Below are 22,174 nucleotides of genomic sequence, written 5' to 3'. Positions count from 1 at the left end.
TTTTTTTTTTTTTTTTTACGTGGAGGAAATCTTCATAGACACCTTACCACCCTCCCTAACGTAGGTGGGCAGAAGGTAGTGCCGGATTCTTACCGGCTAAAACCTCCACGGGCGGGACGCCAGTAGTGTGTGCGCGAGTTGATCGTCGGGGTGGGTCCCTGTGTGCTCAACACCAAGCACGTTTAACCAAGTACTTCCAGAAAGTACATCCACAGCACATGCAAGGGGTGTGGCTTGGCCGCTTGCATATTGTAAGAGAAATCTTGGTTTTTCCGTTCGTTTTTAAAGACACGATAAATATGCCGAGGATTCGAACTCGCGACGCGTCGTCTTCAGTTCTGGGCTTTAACGAGCGTAGCTGGCTGCCTCGCCGGCTACTTTTTGACCTAACCCCAACTTGACCCCTCTTTTAATCCAATATGAATTTTATTCTAATATTACTGATTTCTGATGGTGGATCTGCGATATTGCACGTAATGATTGTAAACTATCTTTTCGACTTCGAACGAAGTCCATTCTCTGGAGTGAAACTTTTAGTTTCTCTTTTTTACGCGATAAAAGAGAGGTACTAGAATTTGTCCAATATATTTTTTTTTCTTTGTTAACTATTTCTTCCTGCGTCAAGATTCTACAATTTTATGATGCTTGTAAAAAATTTAAATATTTATAACATTATGACCATTGTGATATACTTCTGTCAAGTAAATTTACATATACATTTTCATCTTAGCAAAAGAATATGTAAATTATCGTATTAACGTACTATTACGTATTTTAATATCGTTCAAGTACTGTGCGTTACTTTACTGCTTCATTTTCCACGGATTAAGCTACCATTTTCTTGGCCATCTTTTAATACGAAATCTCGTTTCATAAAAATTTTCATTCAAATACGTAAACACATAATATTCATAAATTTGTAAGAACAATTTTGTTCGTAGGTATTGGGTAGCGCAATTGAGAAGATTTTAACGGCACAAAGGGGAAACGATACGGAGGCATCCGGATCGAGCGGAAAGCCCTCGGTATCTCCGAACAAACCAAGGTCAGGCAAAGTGGCAAGTTGGTTTTCAAGTACCAAGGACCAAGAGCAAACGGAATCCTGCGAACCGTCTATCTGTTCTTCCCTGAAGGACCTATTCGTCAAGTAGTATGGAAACACAAATGCGAGTCTCTCTCGTTTAATTAACGCTTCTTCATTTAAGGATTTATTCAGAGATTAACACGACCTAATAGATGACTGACAATCTCGTTTAACTCAAATTAACGAGCTATACTTTCCTTGTACTTTCTTATTGCTATACCCCTACGACGATATTCTTTTATCATTTCTGTCGATTTTAATCTCACACAAATATCCATGAAATATGTATGCAGTAGTTGACGAAAATATTCGAACACTCGTTATATGATAGAAGATTTTTACGAATATATATTATGTACGTTAGTCTTTTTCTCACTTCACTGTAATGAGACGTGTCTATCATGATTACACCGGTAAAAATTGAAACCAATTTGGAAATGTATATATGGAAGTTAGAAGATGCTTATTGCAAACGTACACATAGCAAAAAAATAATATACAGTGTGAAGAGTAATTTTAAACATATGATTGATTAGGGGTAAAAATGGTCCTACTAAAAATATTGTGACTTATTTATACAATACATAATTAACTGTGCAAATACCGATGGTAATCAATAAGCATCTTATAATTTCTATTTACGTTTGTATTAGGGTGTTCCAAAAGTTTCTTTCGTTTTATAAGGAAATAATAGATGCACGACCCTTTTTGTTTTATATTATTTTATCGGAATATGTATGATCCATTTTGTAGTAATAGAACAAAACGAAAGAAACTTTTGGCACAGCCTAATGCATTTTCAGATTCATGAAAAGCTTCAACAAAATATTCATGGAAAGTTTCTGTAAGCGTCCGAGTACTTTCGTGAGCCGCTGTATGTATAATAATTCGTTACAATGTTAGTGATAGCTTGGAAAGCGAACTATTTTTATTGTACATCTTTTTACTTTCCATATTACACTCATAGATACTCTAAAACGCCGCGATACTAACTCTTATCTATCATGTTTACGAATGCGTATTATTCGTGAAACCGCTTCTGATTTTACGGAAATTTTGCAGTCGCTTGATGAATGAAACAGATTTGTTAAGAGAATCACATGTTATAGATACCTGAGCTGTGATTTATTTAATATATCTCTTCTAATTTGTTATCCTGCAACATTTCCATGTTTAACGACGTTTTTAAATTAAATTTCACGAGTTTATTTTCCTTAAGCTAAAGACGATGCTCGTGAAATATTTATTTCTGAAGTAAAAAGTAAAAATATAGCTTACATATTGCTTGTATTTAATCATGTATTACGATTAATCCTGTTGCGATCCTCGTATATTTCAGTTAGGCTCTGGTTTTAGTAAACAAGAAAGATTTATAATATCTCAAGAGGATGTTTAGCATGAAATAGAGAAGTCATGCCAATAAAAAGTTTTTCATATTTTTCTTCAGGCTTAAAATATTTTTTAATGTTGTGAAAAAATTGGGTTGAAAATGAATAAAAGGATGCAACAGGGTATTTAAACAAACTAATATCTCTTATACGAATAAGTTGAGTGAAATATTATAAATTATTTTCACAAAAAGATACTCATTTTTATTATTGCTTTCTAAACAAAATTCAATATGATTTGTTATATCTGCAATAGGAAGTTTCTTTAACTAACGTTTAGTTATCGATTCTATTTTTATTGAAGTTTAACAATACTGTTCAATGCTAATAATTGTTAATTTGTAAGTGAAGGGTAATTCCAACGAAGAAAGATATCACCATCATTTGCAAACAGATAGTTTCAGATAAAATCAGCATTGGTACTGCAAACTTAAGAGATTGTAAACCTAATATGTATTGTATCGCAAAGCGGGATTCATGGTGAAAAATTAAATATAAAAGTCCATGAAATTTCGCAGATTTAAACATCTCGGTGGATACAGCTTTCAGCAAATAAATGTGGGCAAAAGTTTAGTCAATCTCTATATTTAAATAACGTATGATATTTAATTCCACAGTATAATTAAACAAAGATTCGAAGCTGAAAATTTCGAAATATAATTGAACAATATATCGTACAATAAATGTTATATGATGTTCCGTAAAGGAGAATTGCGTTTTTATGAAGAGAATCAAAGGTAAAAGAGATTGTTGTTGAACGATACGATCGTTTCGAAATTCCATTTTGATCTTGTGTATGTATAGTGTATCCCGTACAAAAGATATTACAACAAGCGTCCAGTCATAGTGTGAAACATTAATCAAAATTTCTAATCTCGAGTGTTTCAAACCCCAGAACTTATTTTAATAAATATAAGAAGGACAGATTACGTTCAATTTGATTTTTCTAATTCTCTCATTAATAATTAAATATGAGCGTCAATCAATCAATAGTTCATAATACACGGTGCGTGTATAACATTCATTTGATTTCAATTAACTTACGTTTAAGCAAAATAATTACTTGAACTAGCTTGTCATTCGCATTATTACACATTTTAATTGTATATATATCTAGTACAACATAGAAAGAATGTTTTAGGATTATGAGTATTTATTTAATTTTTAAGAAGGACAATAAGATTTAATACATGTACACAGTAGTTAAAAATATGAAATCCAGTCGCTTTTACATTAAGTACCATTTCCTCGTAAATGAACATACAAAAGATAAATGTCAATAACTATAGATGCCTGTTTAATGTTTCTTTTTTGTTACGATTATATATGTAAAATTAGTTCTTATAATGAATACTGCTTAGAGGAATAAGGATTATTTTTCACTTGAAATAAGTTTGCTTTGATGTTTTAAATGACTGAATAAAATGCGGACAAAATAGTTTAACCCTACACGTAAAGATTCAAATACGTTACATACAATAACTATAAAAATATATTACAAAAACGTAAGAATTTGTACTTTAGATAGCAATGCGTTTAAAAGTTATTTTATGAATTCACTTTATTAATTACTGATTTAAAATCTCCAGCATTTTCAGTAAAATGCCAAGAAAGTAGAAGAAAAGTACAACAAAAGTAGAAAACAGTTAATTTTGTAATATAAATTTATAGTCTGCCGAATTAATACTCATATTTCTAAAACAGGGTCTATACACTTTCAAAATTTCAATCAAATCATATGCATAGTATTTCTTTTATCTCATACTCTAATTTCACCACATTGAATTTTCTAGAGAAAGATGATCTATTTATTTTAAACAACACAAATCCTTTACTTTAGATATGCAAAGTCAAATGTATTTTTGTCAATAAAGACACAAAAAATCTTAGACGTCTAAATGTCAGCTTTAAGAACAGTAGACTTGCCTGCCTTCAAACTTAAATCTCCTTTCCAGTAGTAAAACTTAAATAACATTAACAACGGCAGTAATATTTACACCTACAGATGGAGGATATTAGACTTCGATTAAAATACAAGTAACTCAATAAATATGTATCTAGGTACGATGGTTAAAGAATAACGATTCGTCATTCTTTATTCCAACGCTTAACGCTATCCCTCTTTCAACAAATACAATTCTAGAAGAATGCCGCTGAAGAAAAATGTTATGCGTGTATTTATTTGCCTTTGCGGGTCGAAGGTTTATTAAATTATTAAATGAAAATATTAAATGAAAATGAAGGTTTATTAAATCATTGTAATATATTATATAAATATATATATATATATACACATACATATATAAATACGTATAATTATGTGTATAAAAATTGACATGTATATATATATATGTATATATATATATATACTTTTAATAATGACTTAATTTGTATAGTAAAAACATAGCTGAAATCTCATGTAAGATTGTTGGGATGTACGTGACATTTCTGTCGCATCATTGATCATCGTTATACTTTGAAAAATAATTAAGGAAGCGAACAATGCGTGAACGATTATGGCAGTTTTATTAATAAACGAACCTTTAGCAGAGAACATGGATTTACTGGATATGTAAATGTTTCATTAAATATAACTGTTACGTACATAATAATATGTTGTTACCTGTATGAAATAACGTTGATATAATACTCATATTGTATTTATGGTTTCACCTTTCACAGAATTAATAAAATCTGCGGAGATTCAAACGTATGCTCTCCCTTTCATTCTATGAGGATTGAACATTTAGAAGATTTTATGAAAATGTAGTAAAAAAGAATCAGGAGCATCTGTTTCTCTTTTTTTTATTATGTTGATTGCCACGCGATTTTTATACGTATTTTGTCCTGGATAGATAGATTAAAGCGTACCATACCAAGACATTTTATTCTTGCAAAATATTCTAATGTATTTGCGTACCTTTTCTCTGACACTGTTACCTAAATCATTCACATTGCCGACCATTTTTTAAACCATGACATTTATCCTATTTTTATCATTCTAAAAAATTTAGTTGAAAGACGTAGGTCACCGACGAACACCTTACACTTAACGTGTTGAAGAATTAAATTTGAAATTTAAAGTGCCACGATCTCAATGACTATTTCTACTTTCATGTGGGTACCGATTTAGTTTACCAGAAAATTACAAATATGTACCATTTTAATATGAATATAAACAGAAACATGAATAGAAACAGTGCAAATATGCTTGTATCCCAGGACAACACGAATTTGTTAAATTAATGAAATAAATCATACCTTTTTCTCTTGTATGTCGTATTTTCGATATATGATATAATAAAATAACAATCATTTTCGCTTTAAATTTAAATTCGCCTGGAATGTCAAAAAATGTCGAAAAAGGGATTTGGCAGAATGGATATAACAAATCGTTTAACTGTTTTAAATAATAAAGCACTGAAAAAAATCTAAAAATTGTATCTTTATATCCCTAATTTATTTTCGATTTTTAAATTTACAAAATATCTTACGACTAAATAACTTTGATCTTAAACGAGATAAAGTATTCTTCTTCCTTATCGTATGTATTACTGTTCAAACAATACCTTTATAAATATAAACATACATTTTATTAAAAGGAAATTATTTTATAACTGTGATGATTTTCTGATTAAGTTTCATCACGTAAAAACTTATCTACCACATAGATATTACGACCAAAAGTACGAGGAATTGGAATTGACATCATAATGTGTTTGCGACACATTGATATAGATAAGCTGTAAATAAATAATGAGTAGGAGCAAGTCAGAAATGTTATATATCTATAATAAAATAAATAATACAGTGCAAACATGTTTCCTATTTATGATTTTAAATCACGCTTATCTACGCTTATCACTCATTTATATAATTTTATAACATTCATAATTTAAGTAATCTAATCTATTACGACACATAATATAAATAATTTTATCATTATTTCAACAAGATTCCGTACAGAAGTGTACGTTAGAAATATAATTTTCCTTCTAAGATTCTAATATGCAATTGCATTTAATGAATACCGCAAATAATAGAGATGCAAATTTTATTGTATAAAAAAAAGTAAAATTCTTACAATTAGTTTCTATCGTTCACAGACAAAATACTTCATCCTCTAAACAAATTTTCTTACAATATACTAATTAACAATAAATTTTTAGTTCTTTCGATGCTAATATTAACTAAACAAACAATTATAATTATTTATAGTCAACAGATCAGTAATACTATGTAAATCAATTTGCAAAAGTAATGTAACACTTCATTCTCAAAGACAAAATTAAAAACGTATCCTAATTATAAATAAGCTTGCAATAATTTTAAATAATATTAGTTTTCCAATTTTCATGAAAATAGAAACATAATTTTTCTATATCATAGTGACATAAGACAAAGAAATTAAAATTTAGTTATAACAAAATAATTTTAGCAATGTTTAGTAATTATATGTCATACGGTATTATTAAGACATTATAGTTATGCTTCATATGAAATTTCTTTTATACATCTTTTTATTCTTTTTCCTCCTTGTTTTATTACTAGACATGGAAAGATCCATACTACAGGATTTATTTACGTACCTTTCTATTTTTAAATGCCTACGTTAGTTATAGATATAAAAAAATATAAGCCAAGTTACAATACATCATACATTTTTAATCCACAACTTAACTTCTAAGAAAAACTAAAAATTATGAAATATACTTATTTGTTAATTAAAATGATCTATGTGATCATAGGTTATTATAAAAACCACCTTGAAAATTTATTTTTATCACTTTAACATAATGTTTAAGGTTTATTTTCCATCCAACTTTTTACTTTATCGCTTTCTTATTATCGAAATAATTTCATTGTAATTGAACGAATAAAAAAGCTGGATATCATGAAAAGTAAAAATATCTAAAAAATTCAAAAATAAATAGAAATTCTACCAACTTTTGTTTTGAGTTCATTAATTGTTCGATAATTCAATAAGAATGTTAATAGTGAAAATAGAAATAATTGCAAATTATAATATTATTTCCAAATGTTTTCTGTTTACATTAGAATATAAATTCACTAAAATCAAAAGAAATTTTACATTGTAGAAACAAATTATAAAATTTAGTGAAACGATTCCGCCGAAATATAGGAATTCATACTTTGTGATAGTAAACGTACAACAATTACTTCTGAAAACAATTTTATTTTATAGAAATCCCAATTACTGTGACCGCTGCAACTACATCTTTCAACGTTAGTGTTACATTAGAAGAAGATGGAATTATCTAAAGGCATTATCTTATGGTTTACACTAATCAAACCTCTATTACCAATCTGTGCTTAGAAATGGGATGGTGTATACATATCAAAACGAATAATGCCCTAGATAATGAGCATTATTTTGGTGGTTCTAAGTATAAAAGCACAATAGAAAAGTTAAAATATCGTAACGTCACAGATAAATGCATTATACAGTAATCATGTAACACTCACTAATTATTTATGGACCTTAGAAATGTAAGTAAATGCTTACGAATTTTATTCTTATTAGATACTAAAATATGAATAGTACACACAGGAAAGTTTTATAAGACGTACAGTTCATATATGTACGTTTTACTGTGATATACCATTTAATACCATTAAAGGATCAATATTCCATGGAAGAATGTGGATCTAAATCTTTTTCATTTGTTTTACATTCCATTTTAATATAGGAGAAGTATGTTGCTTATTGCAGGTAATAATAAACAAGAAATTGAAGTTTTTTATAATTAAAAAAAAGACAGAACAAGAAATTATCTCATTAGATTCTATTTCATTGTATATTCCAATTTCAATTAATTGTAATAAAAAAAATAATACAATGCACTTGATTTGTTAATACCAAATTAAGGTAAATATACACTTTTTTAAATATGGAAACTAAGTCCATAATATTAAGGGAAAATGGTGATGATTAGAATGAATGAGTCATACAATAAAGATAGCAACAGTTGTATGCAACAGCTAAATAAAAATGCAGTCATTAGAGTATCTAGTCGAACAATTACAGTTCTCCACTGTCAGCTACTACGATTTTTTTGGAAGTCTTTCCACTTTGAGATCCCATACTTTCCAACTGAAAAAAAGATACACATATTATATTCTTCCTTATAAAAACAATAAGTAATACGCGCTATGTTAAAGTATCAACCTCTTTTTAAATTAAAAACTTCAAGATAGAAGCAATGAAAGTATTAATTACTCTTTATCAAGTTATAATATAGAAAAGTAAAATAAATGTTTATTAAAGGAAATATTAAAACAAATAAGAAAAAACAAATATTCTTTCTCTGCTATAATATCTATTCATAAAATAGAATAAAATAAAATAAAAGACGAAAAATATGATTATATTACATACTTTTCTAACAACATCCATTCCTTCGATAACTTTTCCAAATACAACATGTTTGCCATCAAGCCAGCTTGTTTTGGCACTGGTGATGAAGAACTGACTACCATTTGTATTTGGACCTGCATTTGCCATGGAAAGAATACCAGGTTCGGTGTGTTTCAATGTAAAGTTCTCATCGTCAAATCTCGCGCCATAGATGGACCTTCCACCAGTGCCATTGTGGTTGGTGAAATCACCTCCTTGGCACATGAAGTTTGGAATCACTCTATGGAAACTGCTTCCTTTATAACCAAAGCCTCTCTCACCAGTACAAAGAACTCTAAAATTCTCTGCTGTTTTGGGGACAATATCACTCCTCAACTGAAAATTTAATACAATTCTTTTAAAAAATGAAAATAAAAATGTAGTTATGCTTTATATACGCACAATAACATTTGCACTTAAATGAATCACTATTTCTAAAATTTAAAGAAAAGTTAGTTAATTATGATCATCAAAAATAAATTGTTAATAATAATTAATATAGGATATAATACAACGATGCCATAATCTACAAGTCATTCTTTGAACAGTTTGAATCCCAGGGGTCTTTGAAAAAACAGGGTCGAAAAATCCCGAACAGCGCGATAGCGCTTGTCTTAATCGATTGCGAAGAGAAACAAGCGGCGCAATAGCGCTCATCATATTTGTTATTTTATGAAATACATATATATTATTATATATACGTAATATTAGTTTATAAATATTTCAAGTTTTGTTCAATAAAAATTATTGAGAAGATAACAATGAAACACAAAATATCATCAGTGTTCCGTATCGTTCAAATGTATTGGGACTTTTTGATACAAAATCTGAACAGCGCGATCGCGTTGCTTAGGACTCAAATGGTTAAGGTATAATGTATAGATTTGATTTATTGAAGTGAAAAATTAATCTATTTATATAACAACATATATGTGTAGCATCAATAACTAAATTTATAGCATAGTAAGAAACGCATTACAGTATAATATAATAAAAAACGTTCAGACTTAAATGCAAATGAAATTGTATTGCCACTTCCACTATATCTATGACGTATTCGTAATTTGTTCACATCTCTTTTTGCTTTTTTTTCCACCTCCTCAATAAATTACAAAAAAAGATGTAACCGCAATATTTTAATCTTATACAACACTTGGAACTCTCAAAATAATTCCTAAAAACATATTTCATAGTTGCGCATTCAAGTTTCACCTGTGCGGAATACGTAATCAAACGTGTCAGCAGCAATCGGTGAATGGAAAATTTTACGATTCACTGCAGATCAAAAGAGTGAGTAACGCAATACACGTTATATCTATCCAAATTATACTTTGCTACATCAAGCAAATGAAGATTCCATTTTATTGATACAAAGTAGCAATTTTAAACAATAAAAATATGCGTGATAACGATTCTGAAGGAAATTCCAATCGAAAATCATCTCACATAACCGGCTTTCAAGAAAATCCAAGATGGCCAATCATGCCGGGATTCCGACGACAACACATTTAAGAAGTGGAAACCATATTAATCGTGCACAATTTTCACTCACCTCCATTACGATGCGACCCACGGGTTTATTATCCGCGGTCATGTCAAAGAAAACGCGCGGCAGACTCATATTTTCTGCAACAGTGGCGAAACTTCGTGCGAGCAATGCGAAAGACGATCGTCTCGGCCGGGCGGTGGCTCCCAAATGGCTCAAATGGCTGAAGGTCGAATCAATTGACAGCCGGCAGATCGATCTCAACGCCATGTTCAAACTTTGTTACCTGAAAAATCAATTTCAAACGGCTCGATCTTTCGTTTCTACCGAGCAATATAGTTTCTATTATTTTCCAAAGACGATCAGTTACGATTTCAAGAAATTATTATGTAATAAAATGGCAGTTTTCCGTTTAATATCGATAATTATTGAACGACGAGCATGCTCCCTAAAGTTAACCAATAAGATACGACATCTTCCATGACCATGTGAAATGACCAATAGCATGTTATGTTTTTGATCGTGTAACGGAAAAGTTATTATTCTATATAAAAGAATATATAGTATTCTACTAAAACTTATAGAATAATAATAATAATAATAATAATAACAATTAAAGTAAAAGTATAAATGAAAATATAAAATTTACAGAAAATGTTGATTATATATATAAATGTGAAACAACCAATAATATGCTTTGTTATATAATAAAAAGAACACATAATATTCATATTGAAACTTATAGAAACGAAAAACTTAATTAGAATAAAATTCTACATGAAAATATAAAATTTACACAAAACGATAATTCTATTTATAAAATTCATTTTTGTGATTATAATTTCGTGTTGGAAATATTCGTTACGCCGCATTCTTCTGCTTACTTTATAAATTCATGTGATTTTAAATTACATATCTTTATGTGGTTGCGCCTTAAAGTTTCTTAACGTGAGTGGCAAAAACAATGTATGCTATTGTTATTTTTGTTATTGGCGTATAATGCGTATAATACATATCTTCCAATAATTAAGCATATTTTATAATTTGCAAATTATTAAAAATATCCATGATTTAAATTGAATGTTTATATGTTTGCACATAGAATTAATTTATTCATTTTTACGTTATTGAAAAATATTGCGAGCTGTGCGCTAAATTTTATTTAAAATATTAATAGTCCATGTTAACTACATATATTTATATGTATATTCTCATCAATAGACTGCGGGTTTTTATGCAAATTCATATTTTCGGAAATTAAAAAAGTAGAACTTCGATAGAAAATTGTTAAATATTTCTTTGTAGCATTGTTTCCTATAAATGCATAAAAATATGCAATCTAGTTATTAAATTCTTATCTTTTGTTTCGTTGATACTTTTTCAATTATAGCTTATTACCGGGAATCTTGTTTCACTTCGTAATGGAAAAGAGAGCATGCAATTACACTATTATGACTCATTTAACATAACTAAAGGATGTTATGTCATGAATTGCCTTGGATCTTGATAATCTTTTGATTGTGGACCAATCATGATTCTGTTCTATTTTATTGTGTATCTACCGCCGGACATGACGTTTTCATGTCATTATCGCCATAATAGAGTAAAAATATATCACTTGAATTTTCTATTAATATATTATTCAATAAAATCACATTTAAACAATCGATTATTACCTTAGATTTAAAACTACTGTTCTCAAAAATACACAAATTCAAATACATTAAAATATTAAATACCAACTTTCGATAATAAGACTGTAACTGTTTCTATCGAGTCTGAATGTAACGAATATGCTTCCTATGCTTCTATTGTGCGTCTGACAATCAGTACATAACAAAATCAAATTAAAACTTAAAAAATTTTTTTACCATCATTTAAATTCTAATTATTTATTTCTAGACAGTAATTTAGAAAAATTAATTGTGTTGCATATTTGAAGTAATATCTATATTGCGTAAAAATTGCATTAAGAACATTTGAAAAATTGAAAATTTAATTTCGCTTCCTGCATAGAGTAACATTTGATTTCAGTAGTTATAGGTGAAAAGATGGCGCCCGAATGAAGGACGCTTAATTAAGTGTAGTCAAAATATCGTTAAATTTGTGTTGTTAATAATATCACATATTCCTTAGGAAATGAGTAATCTTTCACCATTTGGAGGTGGTAAAAACCCACCGTGGGTTCGTAATGCAGGTAAAGTAATTTTATTACTAATATATGTCTTATTGTCGATCCGTGTGCAAGTCAACAATGTTGCCAAATTTCTGTTACAACTTATACAAGTCAATAAATATATAAAATATTTCTTACCAATATTTTGTGCAATATCAAGTTATTGAAAACTAATTCATAATTCATATTTTTAAGTAATAAACATGGAATGCTTTGAAAGAAACAAAATTTTTAGTGTTTCATCTTTAATTTGCAATAGTTATTTTTGAAACAAATGAATTTTTTCTTTTATTTGTAAATATATTTTACTTATATTCATATGAATATCATACCTGGAGCAATCGTTCTTTAAATATAAATAGTGTATTTGTGCAATGTAAATATTTTTATAATTATTGTTTAATTTGTATCTCGAAGAAGAAAATTTATTGTATGTAACTATGTATTTGTGTATATGAAATTTATTATATGTACTTATGTACAAAAATGTGAGATGTTCGTAGGATATACTACAAATAAACAAACTAATTTATCGATATAAATTGTGCAACGCATTTATAATATGATTGATATATCATAAATAATTAGGTGTAATAATATTTAAATATATAAATTTGGGATATTTTATTTCCACCTATACATAGGACAAGGAATTCAAAACATTCAACAGCAAATGTTAGGTCAAGCAATGGGTAGTATAGGTGGACAACCTATGGTTCAGTATCAACAACAAACTCAGCAAGTTTATCAACAAAGTTTAGGACTACAACAGGTTAGTATGAATAATAACTTACTTTAGAATATATGTATAAATAATATAATAAGAATATGTAATGCCTTATTATTAATAACATGTTAAATTTTTATTATATCTCATGGTTATCTTTATTAATCTATGTCTATTATAATTTTTATTGATATACATTAACATGTATCTTATAAAATAGCCCAATATAACAATGGCTTCAATGGCAACACTTGGATCTAATTTGCCATCGGGTATAGCTGGTCAATTATATCCACAAGTAGCTACTGTTTCCTATCCACCACCAAGAGCATTAAATACAAATGCATTTCAACCTTCTGTCGCTGGTGTTCCACAGCAAGTACAACAAAATGTACCTTCATCATCTACCAAGCAAAGAGTTTTTACTGGAACAGTTACACAAGTATATGACAACTTTGGTTTTGTGGATGAAGATGTATTCTTTCAAACAAAGTAATGATAGTATACAAGACTATGTTTATTATATTTGTAAGTTAAAATTTATAATACATGACATTAAACTCTTACAGTGCGTGTGTTAAAGGATCTAATCCTGTTGTGGGTGATCGAGTATTGGTGGAAGCATCATATAATCCATCCATGCCATTTAAATGGAGTGCCACTAGAATACAAGTACTTCCTATGGGAAATAATAATAATAACACTAATACGCAACAAAATAATCAAGCCACTCGTCAACAACAACAATCACAACCTCAACAGAATCGAACCTCAGGAACATATAATGCTGTACCTCCACCTGCTGAAAATGCTAATAATAGGTAATTAATACTAGGTTAGATTACATACATCTTAATAATAACAGATCATGGTTACATACAAAATTTAGGTATGTCATGTGAACACTTTTTGTAACAAAGTATGTAGTATAATAGTTTTGTTGAAGAGACATATAATTGTTGGTAGATTTACAACTAGTGCAACAAGTGCTAATACAGCTAGTAACCGAAACAAAGTTGGAAGAGTAAGAGAAAGGTCTCCACGCGAACGGAAAAATGAGGAAGAAGAAATTGAGAGAAAAAGGCGTCGTGAAGAAAGAATTAGAGAACGTGAAAAAAAAGAGGAACGTAGTCCGTCGAGGACTAGGAGAAGTAAATCTCCAAGACCAAGACGACGTACCAGAGTTGTGCCACGATACATGGTACAGATACCAAAAATAGCACTTGATTTGTAAGTATATTTTTTACGTGATATTACTAAAAATCATATTGTTATGTACCACATTCTTGTAATATACTTGAAACAATAAGACTTAATTACTTATTATTTTAGACCCGAAGCAGATGTACTTGAGATAAGAAGACGTTATCAAAATATGTATATTCCTAGCGATTTTTTTTCTACTAATTTCCGATGGGTTGATGCTTTTCCGCCACATATGCCATTTGCCCTTAATAAACCATGCTCTTTTCATGTCATGCACAAGGATGTTGATCCTTATGTCGAAAATTCAGCAGTACTAGAACCTTCAGATGCTGATTATCTTTTCTCTGCAAAGGTTTGTTATATTACAGTTGTAAAAATTATTGATAAAATAACTTTTGAAATGAATACTTTTTATTAAGTTATACATATTATTTTATAGGTTATGTTGATATCTATGCCTGCCATGGAAGAAATTTATAAACGGTGTTGTGGTGTGTCCGAGGATAGAGATCCAGATCGCGATTATGTACATCCTACGCGTTTAATAAATTTCCTAGTAGGCCTGCGGGGTAAAAATGAAACGATGGCTATTGGTGGACCATGGAGTCCTTCTTTGGATGGTCCTAATCCTGAAAAGGACCCATCGGTATTGATTAGAACAGCAGTAAGGACCTGTAAAGCGCTCACGGGGATAGATCTATCCAGTTGCACTCAGTGGTACGGTTCTCCAAATATTGATACTCTTTTCTACTTTTATTGCTATCTTAAATAGAATTTAAAGCACTACATCGAAAGAGCAACGTGATGCTATCTAGTATTTCTGCCCATTATTGTTCCATTATTCGCCGATACATTGTCAAGTTACTTAAGAAAAGATTATCACAAAAATTAAAAACTTTCATTGGTTGAAAATTTTGGACTCGTCGGCTCCGTCCAGCATTCCATGTTGTATAAATGTATGATACGGCATATAATTTAATTATGTTGAAGACGTGAGATAGATTGTTATAGTGTTAAGAAAGATCCGGCAGGTGTACCATCCGTGAAAGAAAGTAACTTCTAATGCGAGTTCTGAATTGATAACTAAAGTTGTAGCTCAATCTCTACAGAGGAGGTATGTATTTGTTCTATACACGACCGACCGATGGAGATTGCTGCACTGGATCCTGTATCGAGCACCCAGATGATATTCAAGCAGTCGTGGCAGACAAGATCATCACTATTGTTCTATGATCATTGTGACCCATTCAGTTGTGCTTTATCAAACGGTCTACAATGTGCGCTGTGTGTGGCTTTGTATGCAGTGCGTGGGCTTTACGAACAAGCGAACGAACACTTAGCATATAAGGCAAAGCTAAGCGGCATTAACCTGAGTTGACGTTTGGGTATTGTTTTTCCTTGCGGCACAGGTACCGTTTCCTGGAACTCTACTACAGACGTGCAGAAACTACCCACAAGTCGGGGCGAGTGGTGCCCTCTCGCGTTGAAACCGTCATACTATTTCTCCCAGATGTTTGGAGCTGTGTACCCACTAAATTGGAATGGGATGGTCTGCAACTCAACTATAAGAAACAACTGGAGCGAAAATTGCTGCGTGCTGCCTCTAGTCCCGACGATTTGGATGCTGCCAATGAGACTGATGAGGCTGCCGTCGCTGATCAAAAGGCACTGCCAACATCATCCCATATTACTTTTACCTTTTTATTACATTATATAATCGTGCAACTGTTTTCCCCCATTACTAAACTGGATTTTCAATATAGGCTGTACTTGCTCATTGATCCTATCGTCAAGTGTCTGTTCGTTTCTTGAGCATTTAACTTTTTAATGTTAATTTAGACCACCTAAATGGCTTTTTTTTATTGAATGCTATCATACTATATAAGTAGTTAATTGCTGTATCAATATTTCAACTTTTATTATTTCAATCCATAAATATATATCAGTTTTATAAAATGACTCAGTAACATATGAATAATGTTGTGACATTGATCAAATTTTAAATCGAACAATTTATTATTTATAGATATACGCATATCATTCTTATATCACATTTTTAGTAGCATTGAGAGAACGGTTTATGATCTATGTAAAATAATGTAATGTGCTTAATATATAATTGACCTAATAGCTAATTAATTGCTATAGAATCTTAAGATATCTTGATTATCAAAAGATTGTAAAGCAAAGAAAGTTAACATAACAAAAAAGATCAATGAGTAATGTATTGCAAGTATTCCCTTAGCCACTGGCAGTCACATTGCATTAACAAGAGAAGCAAGCAAGCCTAGCTCGGAGAAGAGCACAGCTGAGCCATTCCCTTTCCTGAAACCTTCACCATCATTGATAAATCATTCAAAAATTTCATTTGATAATCGTTATATACAACATTATTGATATTATCCATAACCTATCAACCACACAGACACCAGAGCCAGGACACTATGAGAATCTAGCAGTTACTTGAGTCATACTTGAAGGTCATCGTGAATGGAGAACCGTGTATATCATTAAAATGTGAGAGAGTGATGAAAGAATGAAGAGGGAGTGGTTTCGTTTCGTTATATAGGGGCTGCTTCTGTTTTGTAGTTTTCTATTCTGTTCTTTACTTCTATAACATAATGCACGAATTCTTTTTTTCAGGATGATCCAGTACCAGAGAAGAAGGATCCTACTCATTACTCTGAATTGGATCCAAAATCTATGAATGTTAGTTTCAATGTAATTGATTATAAATATTTTTATCGTTTAGCATAAATTTATACGCCATTGGTTTTATGCAGGTGAATGAACTAAGGCAAGAATTAGCAGCCCGTAATTTAAATTGCAAAGGTTTGAAGTCACAATTACTTGCAAGACTTATGAAAACAATAACGTCAGAACAAGCGAAAGAAGAGGGACGGCAAGATGATATAGACGAAAACGAAAAAGATATCTCACCTCCACCGAAAGAAGAGGAGGATAAAAAATTCAAGGATATTAAGGATGTAAGATTCTTTATACATATATGTGTAATTTTGCTTTATCTACAAAGCATTACAGTAAAATATAAATAATTAACTTTATGTAACATTAATATGCAGCACGATGAAGATAGGAGAAAACTTTGTGAACGCGAACGTGCTGCTCTTGAGAAACGATATACTTTACCCGAATCATCTCATATTATTGTCCATCCATCCAGAATGGCTAAAAGTGGGAAATTTGACTGTACTGTCATGTCTTTGAGCGTTCTTTTAGATTATAGACCAGAAGATACAAAGGTAATTATTTCTTTCTTGTTATACACAAAATATAAATCGCATACATAGTGTCATATAAATAAACAAATATAAAAATTTATACTTTATCACCATTTTTTTATTCAGGAGCATTCCTTTGAGGTATCACTTTTCGCAGAACTTTTTAACGAGATGTTAATGCGCGATTTTGGTTTCCGAATTTATCGAGCATTATGTAGTCTGCCTGAAAAACCAAAAGAAAAAGACGAAGATAAGAAGAAGGACAAAAAAGATGATAAAAGAGATGAGAAAAAAGATGATAAGAGAAAAGATGACGACAAGAGATGTAATAGGAAAGATGAAAGAAAGGATGACAAACGAAGAGAAGGAAGCAAAGATAAAAAAGATGAAAAAGATGCAAAAAATAGAACAGATGACAGGGATCGGGAAAAAGAAAAAAATGATGATGATGATGATGATGAGGAAGATGAGTCTGATGTAATTATTTTTAAACATATTAAATATGTGTATGTATCTTATGTTTTCTATAAAAATTTATATAACGATTATATTTTATAGGATGATGATTCGATTAAGGATGGTAGAAGAGATAGGGAAAAAGATGGAAGGAAAAGGAAGATAAAATTGTATACACATGATCCTTATCTCTTACTATCTTTCGTTTATTTCGATCAAACTCATTGTGGTTATATATTTGACAAAGATATAGAAGAACTTATTTATACTTTAGGACTGAATTTATCAAGAGCTCAAGTTCGTAAGTTAGTACAAAAGGTTGTAACAAGGGATTCTTTGCATTATCGTAAATTAACAGACAGGTCGAGGGAAGATGACATAAAGGAGGAAAAGAAAGATGAAAAGGAAACTGATAAAACAGATTCTACTAAGGTAGACAGCGATGAAGAAATATTACGTTCATTAGCACTTGGTATATTTTAAATGTCATTTTAAGTTTTATCATATCCTAATAATTGATACATAACGTATTAATATTTTATTATTTTTGTACTTCAGGAAATAAAAAATTGTTACCTGTGTTCGTTGGAAGTGGACCACCATCAAAAAGAGCACGTAGGGAAGATGCGCTTATGGAACAGTCTGAAGAATCAATTGTATCAGAAGGTTTTGTTATGTATAAAGGTTCTTTGTTAGATGTAGAAAAACTTGTTAGCCAGTTACAAAGATCAGAAAAAGCTCGGTTGGATACGGAAGAACGTTTAATGGAATTACAGCATGAGTTGTGCGTAGTAAATGAAAAATCAACAAAACAGGCAAACAATATCAAAGTCCTTTCTGAAGATTTAAAAATATACAAAGACAAATTAAGAAATACGGATGAAAAGCTTAGAAAAGTGTCGGTGAGTGTATCACTTTTTAATTTGTTTTCTTCCTTTTTTTTTTTGTTCTTATAATGTAATATTTCAAAAATATACTTATATGATGTTTTTTCTGTGCAGTCGGAATGTCATACATACCTGACAGCAGTAAAAAATATGTATCATATAGCAGCAAAAATGATGCAGTCTGATACGAAAAAAGTGGAAGTTGTAGAAATTCAAGATGAAAAAATTGGCGAGGTTAATGGATCTGAGGTTGAAACTAAATTTAAAACGGACACAAGATGGGGTGATAACAAAGTTCCAATAAAAAAGGAATTCGCAGAAACGGATAAAGACAAGAAATGCGACAATAAAGTCTCAATTAAAAAAGAAATAACAGATTCTGACAAAGAAAAGAAATAAAACAAGATTAATTTCTTTATTTATCATAAAAGATGTGAACGCACTTTTGTCAAATTCTAACTGTATTAGTAACAAGGAAATTAAAAATGTGTTTAGTGATAAAAAGCACAGGAGGTGAATGGGGCAAGTTTACCCCATATGAAAGTAAAACTGACTTTGAAGACTCTGTTTTATAACTTTTTTCACTCAGTGACAATATGTAGTAAACCTGTTTCTGTGGATATTACTTTAGAAGTAAGGAAGATTACGCGTTCAAGTAATATAAAAATGAGTGATATGAAATAATACAAATATTAGAACGAATGATTAAACTGCAATTTTTCATATAAATTTGTTGAATTTTATGCAAACAGATAAAGTTCTTAGCGTTTGAAATACTAATGTAACTTTGATTTGCCATAAAGTGCCAGGTACTGGATAGACAGCTCTATAATGTGATTTCAGAATAAGTTTACATTGAAAATTATTGTTGTATAATAATTAATATATCTCCAAATTTTTACCATTGGGTAAAATCTACATAATTGTCGACCTATTTCTTAAAACTTAGTAGCCCTTTTTCTCTTTATTTTGTTTCATGATAAACTGTGATTTATTCAGAAAAGATTTATTATAATGCAATTTTTTTTGGTAAATTATGTTTAATATTATTGTTAGTGTAGTTGCTTTCATTTATGGATTATATCGCCTGTAATCCTTATGTGACTTTATGTGGATAATTTAATGATATTTATATAGGTAGATATCATTTTGTTTGACAATGGCAATGTATTTGTACTATGTTATAAGTGTATTTATTGCTTTGTACACAGGAGATAGTATGATAAAATAAAACTTTTACGCAATATGTATAACACCAACTGTAAGGTACACACTAATGATTAATTTATGGGATATCGTTAGCATTATTTTTCTCAAATTGCTTATGGAGTGAAACTTTGTCTTTTCTATACTGTAATTACTGTAAATACTTTCACAAAGACGGTACCTAAGAGTAATTTGAACACCAAAGTATTTGTAGAAAATGTAGTATGCAATGGTCATACCATTATACATATATATAAACTACAATAATTTATTTAAAAAAGCAGTTGTAAAAAAATTGCATTAAAAGTTTTATATATATATATATATATATATCTATGGTTTTTATTAATATTATTTATTTTAACATAAATTTTACCAAAATTTTCATGTTAATTATGATCTAATATGGTAGAAAGATGAGTGCTCATGATGTCCCCCATTTTGAACACACATTGCTCATTATATGAATATGACCTGAATGCATAAAAAATAGGACACAATAATTTTCGAACACCAGTTGTCTTGTGTTCTACTAACAAATGGCCAAGGACACTATTTTGTATAAAAAAATCTACTGTAAAGACATTCTCTTTTATAGTTTATTATTAGAAAATTACATCCATGTCAAGAAACCATTAATGTGTTAAAGGTAAATTTATGGGTACGGAGCGGTAAAGAAGGTGTATATGAAGTTATAAACATTGTAAAATTCCTTGGCAAGTGATACTTTGAAATATAACGAGATACACGAACAAAATAAATTTTAAACATTCTATACGTTTTTTGTTTATACCTTTGCATATTTATTACTGAAAGATTTAGAACAATAATGTTTTTATGCTATGTTTTATGAACATTTTTTGTTATTATATGTCCTAGGTACATTTTGAAATTTAATTATATTTAATTTCGTAATATAATTATATTCTCGTAATATGGGTAAAATTTTATACACTTCTAGATAATAACGAATTTTTTTCAAAACAAATAGGACATAAAAAACTAAGAATGCATTCAAACATAATTTTATTTATTTATTATCCTATCATATTTAGGGCCACAGAGAAAATATATTTATACATAAGTATAATATACAAATTAGAATAAGGTTTATCTATTACAGGCAAATTATCAGTATTTCTATTTAATTACAAGTGAAAGCTTTTTTATTTATATATGTATATTACTTTGCAAATATTAAATAAGACAGATACTACTTACATTTTATTAAAGATCTTACAAGGTTAATTTGTGCCTGCCATATGTTTAATATTAAACATTCAAAGATGCTTATGATTAAATTTTACATTTCTAAGTACAATACTACCCCAATTAAGGAATAGCAGTACTTATAGTGACTTATTATTTTGTTATATTTAAATCATTGCTTAAAGAAATTTATGTTTATTTGATAATCTGCTATAATCTAGTCATATTTAGTTTATTAAATACAAAGGAATTTCACATCATAGCAAAATCTTTTTATCAATTTTATAAACTTTAATATTCTTGAAAAGCAATAAGTACAGTTGATTAAAATGAAGGAAATTAAAATTGATTTAACATTGCAAATGAATTGCAAGGAGAAAGCTTGTGTTTATACACAAATTTGCAAGTCATTCATGATTTGTTAATTAACTAATCTTTTTATTTTGTAATAATTTCAAAATATTACAAATTGTTAAATTTCTGTTGAATTCAATGCACAAAGATACATCTTGCTAAAAAGTTGTTTCTAGATGCACTGTAGATAGCTCTATTGCAAATATGTATAACACATTTCCACATTAAATGGGTGTTATCACCTTAGGAATGTTATCATCTTAGGAATGTTTTCAATTGGAAGATATATAGGTTAATATAGTAAAAGCATATGTACATTGAAGTAATATTAAATT

General features: G+C 29.6%; 3 protein-coding genes and 1 long non-coding RNA gene across 9 annotated transcripts in view; 2 read left to right on the top strand and 2 right to left on the bottom strand.

The window, feature by feature from the left end:
- Window positions 1-503, bottom strand: part of LOC117151362 — a 25,781-nt gene extending 25,278 nt beyond the window's left edge. The window contains exon 1 of the long non-coding RNA XR_004461222.1: window positions 387-503. This is a non-coding gene — a long non-coding RNA (uncharacterized LOC117151362). The remainder of the gene's footprint in view (window positions 1-386) is intronic.
- The window catches only part of LOC100741253, a 10,650-nt gene extending 5,953 nt beyond the window's left edge, over window positions 1-4,697 (top strand). For 4 of the 5 annotated variants that reach the window (XM_024365946.2, XM_033319497.1, XM_024365944.2 and 1 more), the window contains one exon: window positions 942-2,906. In XM_024365946.2, the coding sequence (XP_024221714.1) occupies window positions 942-1,151 (210 nt within the window). In that variant the 3' untranslated portion in view covers window positions 1,152-2,906. Of the gene's footprint in view, window positions 1-941; window positions 2,907-4,360 lie in introns of those variants that run through there. The other variant, XR_004461214.1, reaches the window with a different exon arrangement.
- Window positions 4,698-7,649: 2,952 nt separating this feature from the next.
- Window positions 7,650-12,070, bottom strand: LOC100741133 (peptidyl-prolyl cis-trans isomerase). Of its 2 annotated transcripts, XM_033319506.1 has the most exons (4): window positions 12,053-12,070; window positions 10,443-10,662; window positions 8,873-9,226; window positions 7,650-8,587 (listed from the first exon to the last, which is right to left on the bottom strand). In XM_033319506.1, exons 2-4 carry the CDS (start codon window positions 10,644-10,646, stop codon window positions 8,516-8,518), a joined length of 630 nt encoding a protein of 209 aa, XP_033175397.1. In that variant the 5' UTR covers window positions 10,647-10,662; window positions 12,053-12,070; the 3' UTR covers window positions 7,650-8,515. The 2 variants fall into 2 exon arrangements, with proteins under 2 accessions (XP_033175397.1, XP_024221718.1); XM_024365950.2 differs by lacking the exon at window positions 12,053-12,070 and having other exon boundaries at window positions 10,443-10,694.
- Window positions 12,071-12,403: 333 nt separating this feature from the next.
- On the top strand, window positions 12,404-21,051 carry LOC100741011 (cell division cycle and apoptosis regulator protein 1). The gene is made up of 15 exons (XM_012382503.3): window positions 12,404-12,573; window positions 13,197-13,324; window positions 13,500-13,771; window positions 13,849-14,100; window positions 14,246-14,509; window positions 14,612-14,837; window positions 14,925-15,202; window positions 15,895-16,150; window positions 17,129-17,194; window positions 17,269-17,472; window positions 17,569-17,748; window positions 17,854-18,204; window positions 18,286-18,655; window positions 18,742-19,085; window positions 19,185-21,051. The coding sequence occupies exons 1-15, from the start codon at window positions 12,516-12,518 to the stop codon at window positions 19,467-19,469; spliced, it is 3,534 nt and encodes a 1,177-aa protein (XP_012237926.1). The 5' UTR covers window positions 12,404-12,515; the 3' UTR covers window positions 19,470-21,051.
- The last annotated feature ends 1,123 nt before the right edge of the window (window positions 21,052-22,174 follow it).

This window comes from Bombus impatiens, unplaced genomic scaffold, assembly GCF_000188095.3.
Source record: "Bombus impatiens unplaced genomic scaffold, BIMP_2.2 scf_0155, whole genome shotgun sequence".
NCBI classification, from domain to species: domain Eukaryota; kingdom Metazoa; phylum Arthropoda; class Insecta; order Hymenoptera; family Apidae; genus Bombus; species Bombus impatiens.
The sequence above is the reverse complement of the archived record's forward strand: the minus strand, read 5'-3'. Positions and strand labels throughout refer to the sequence as shown.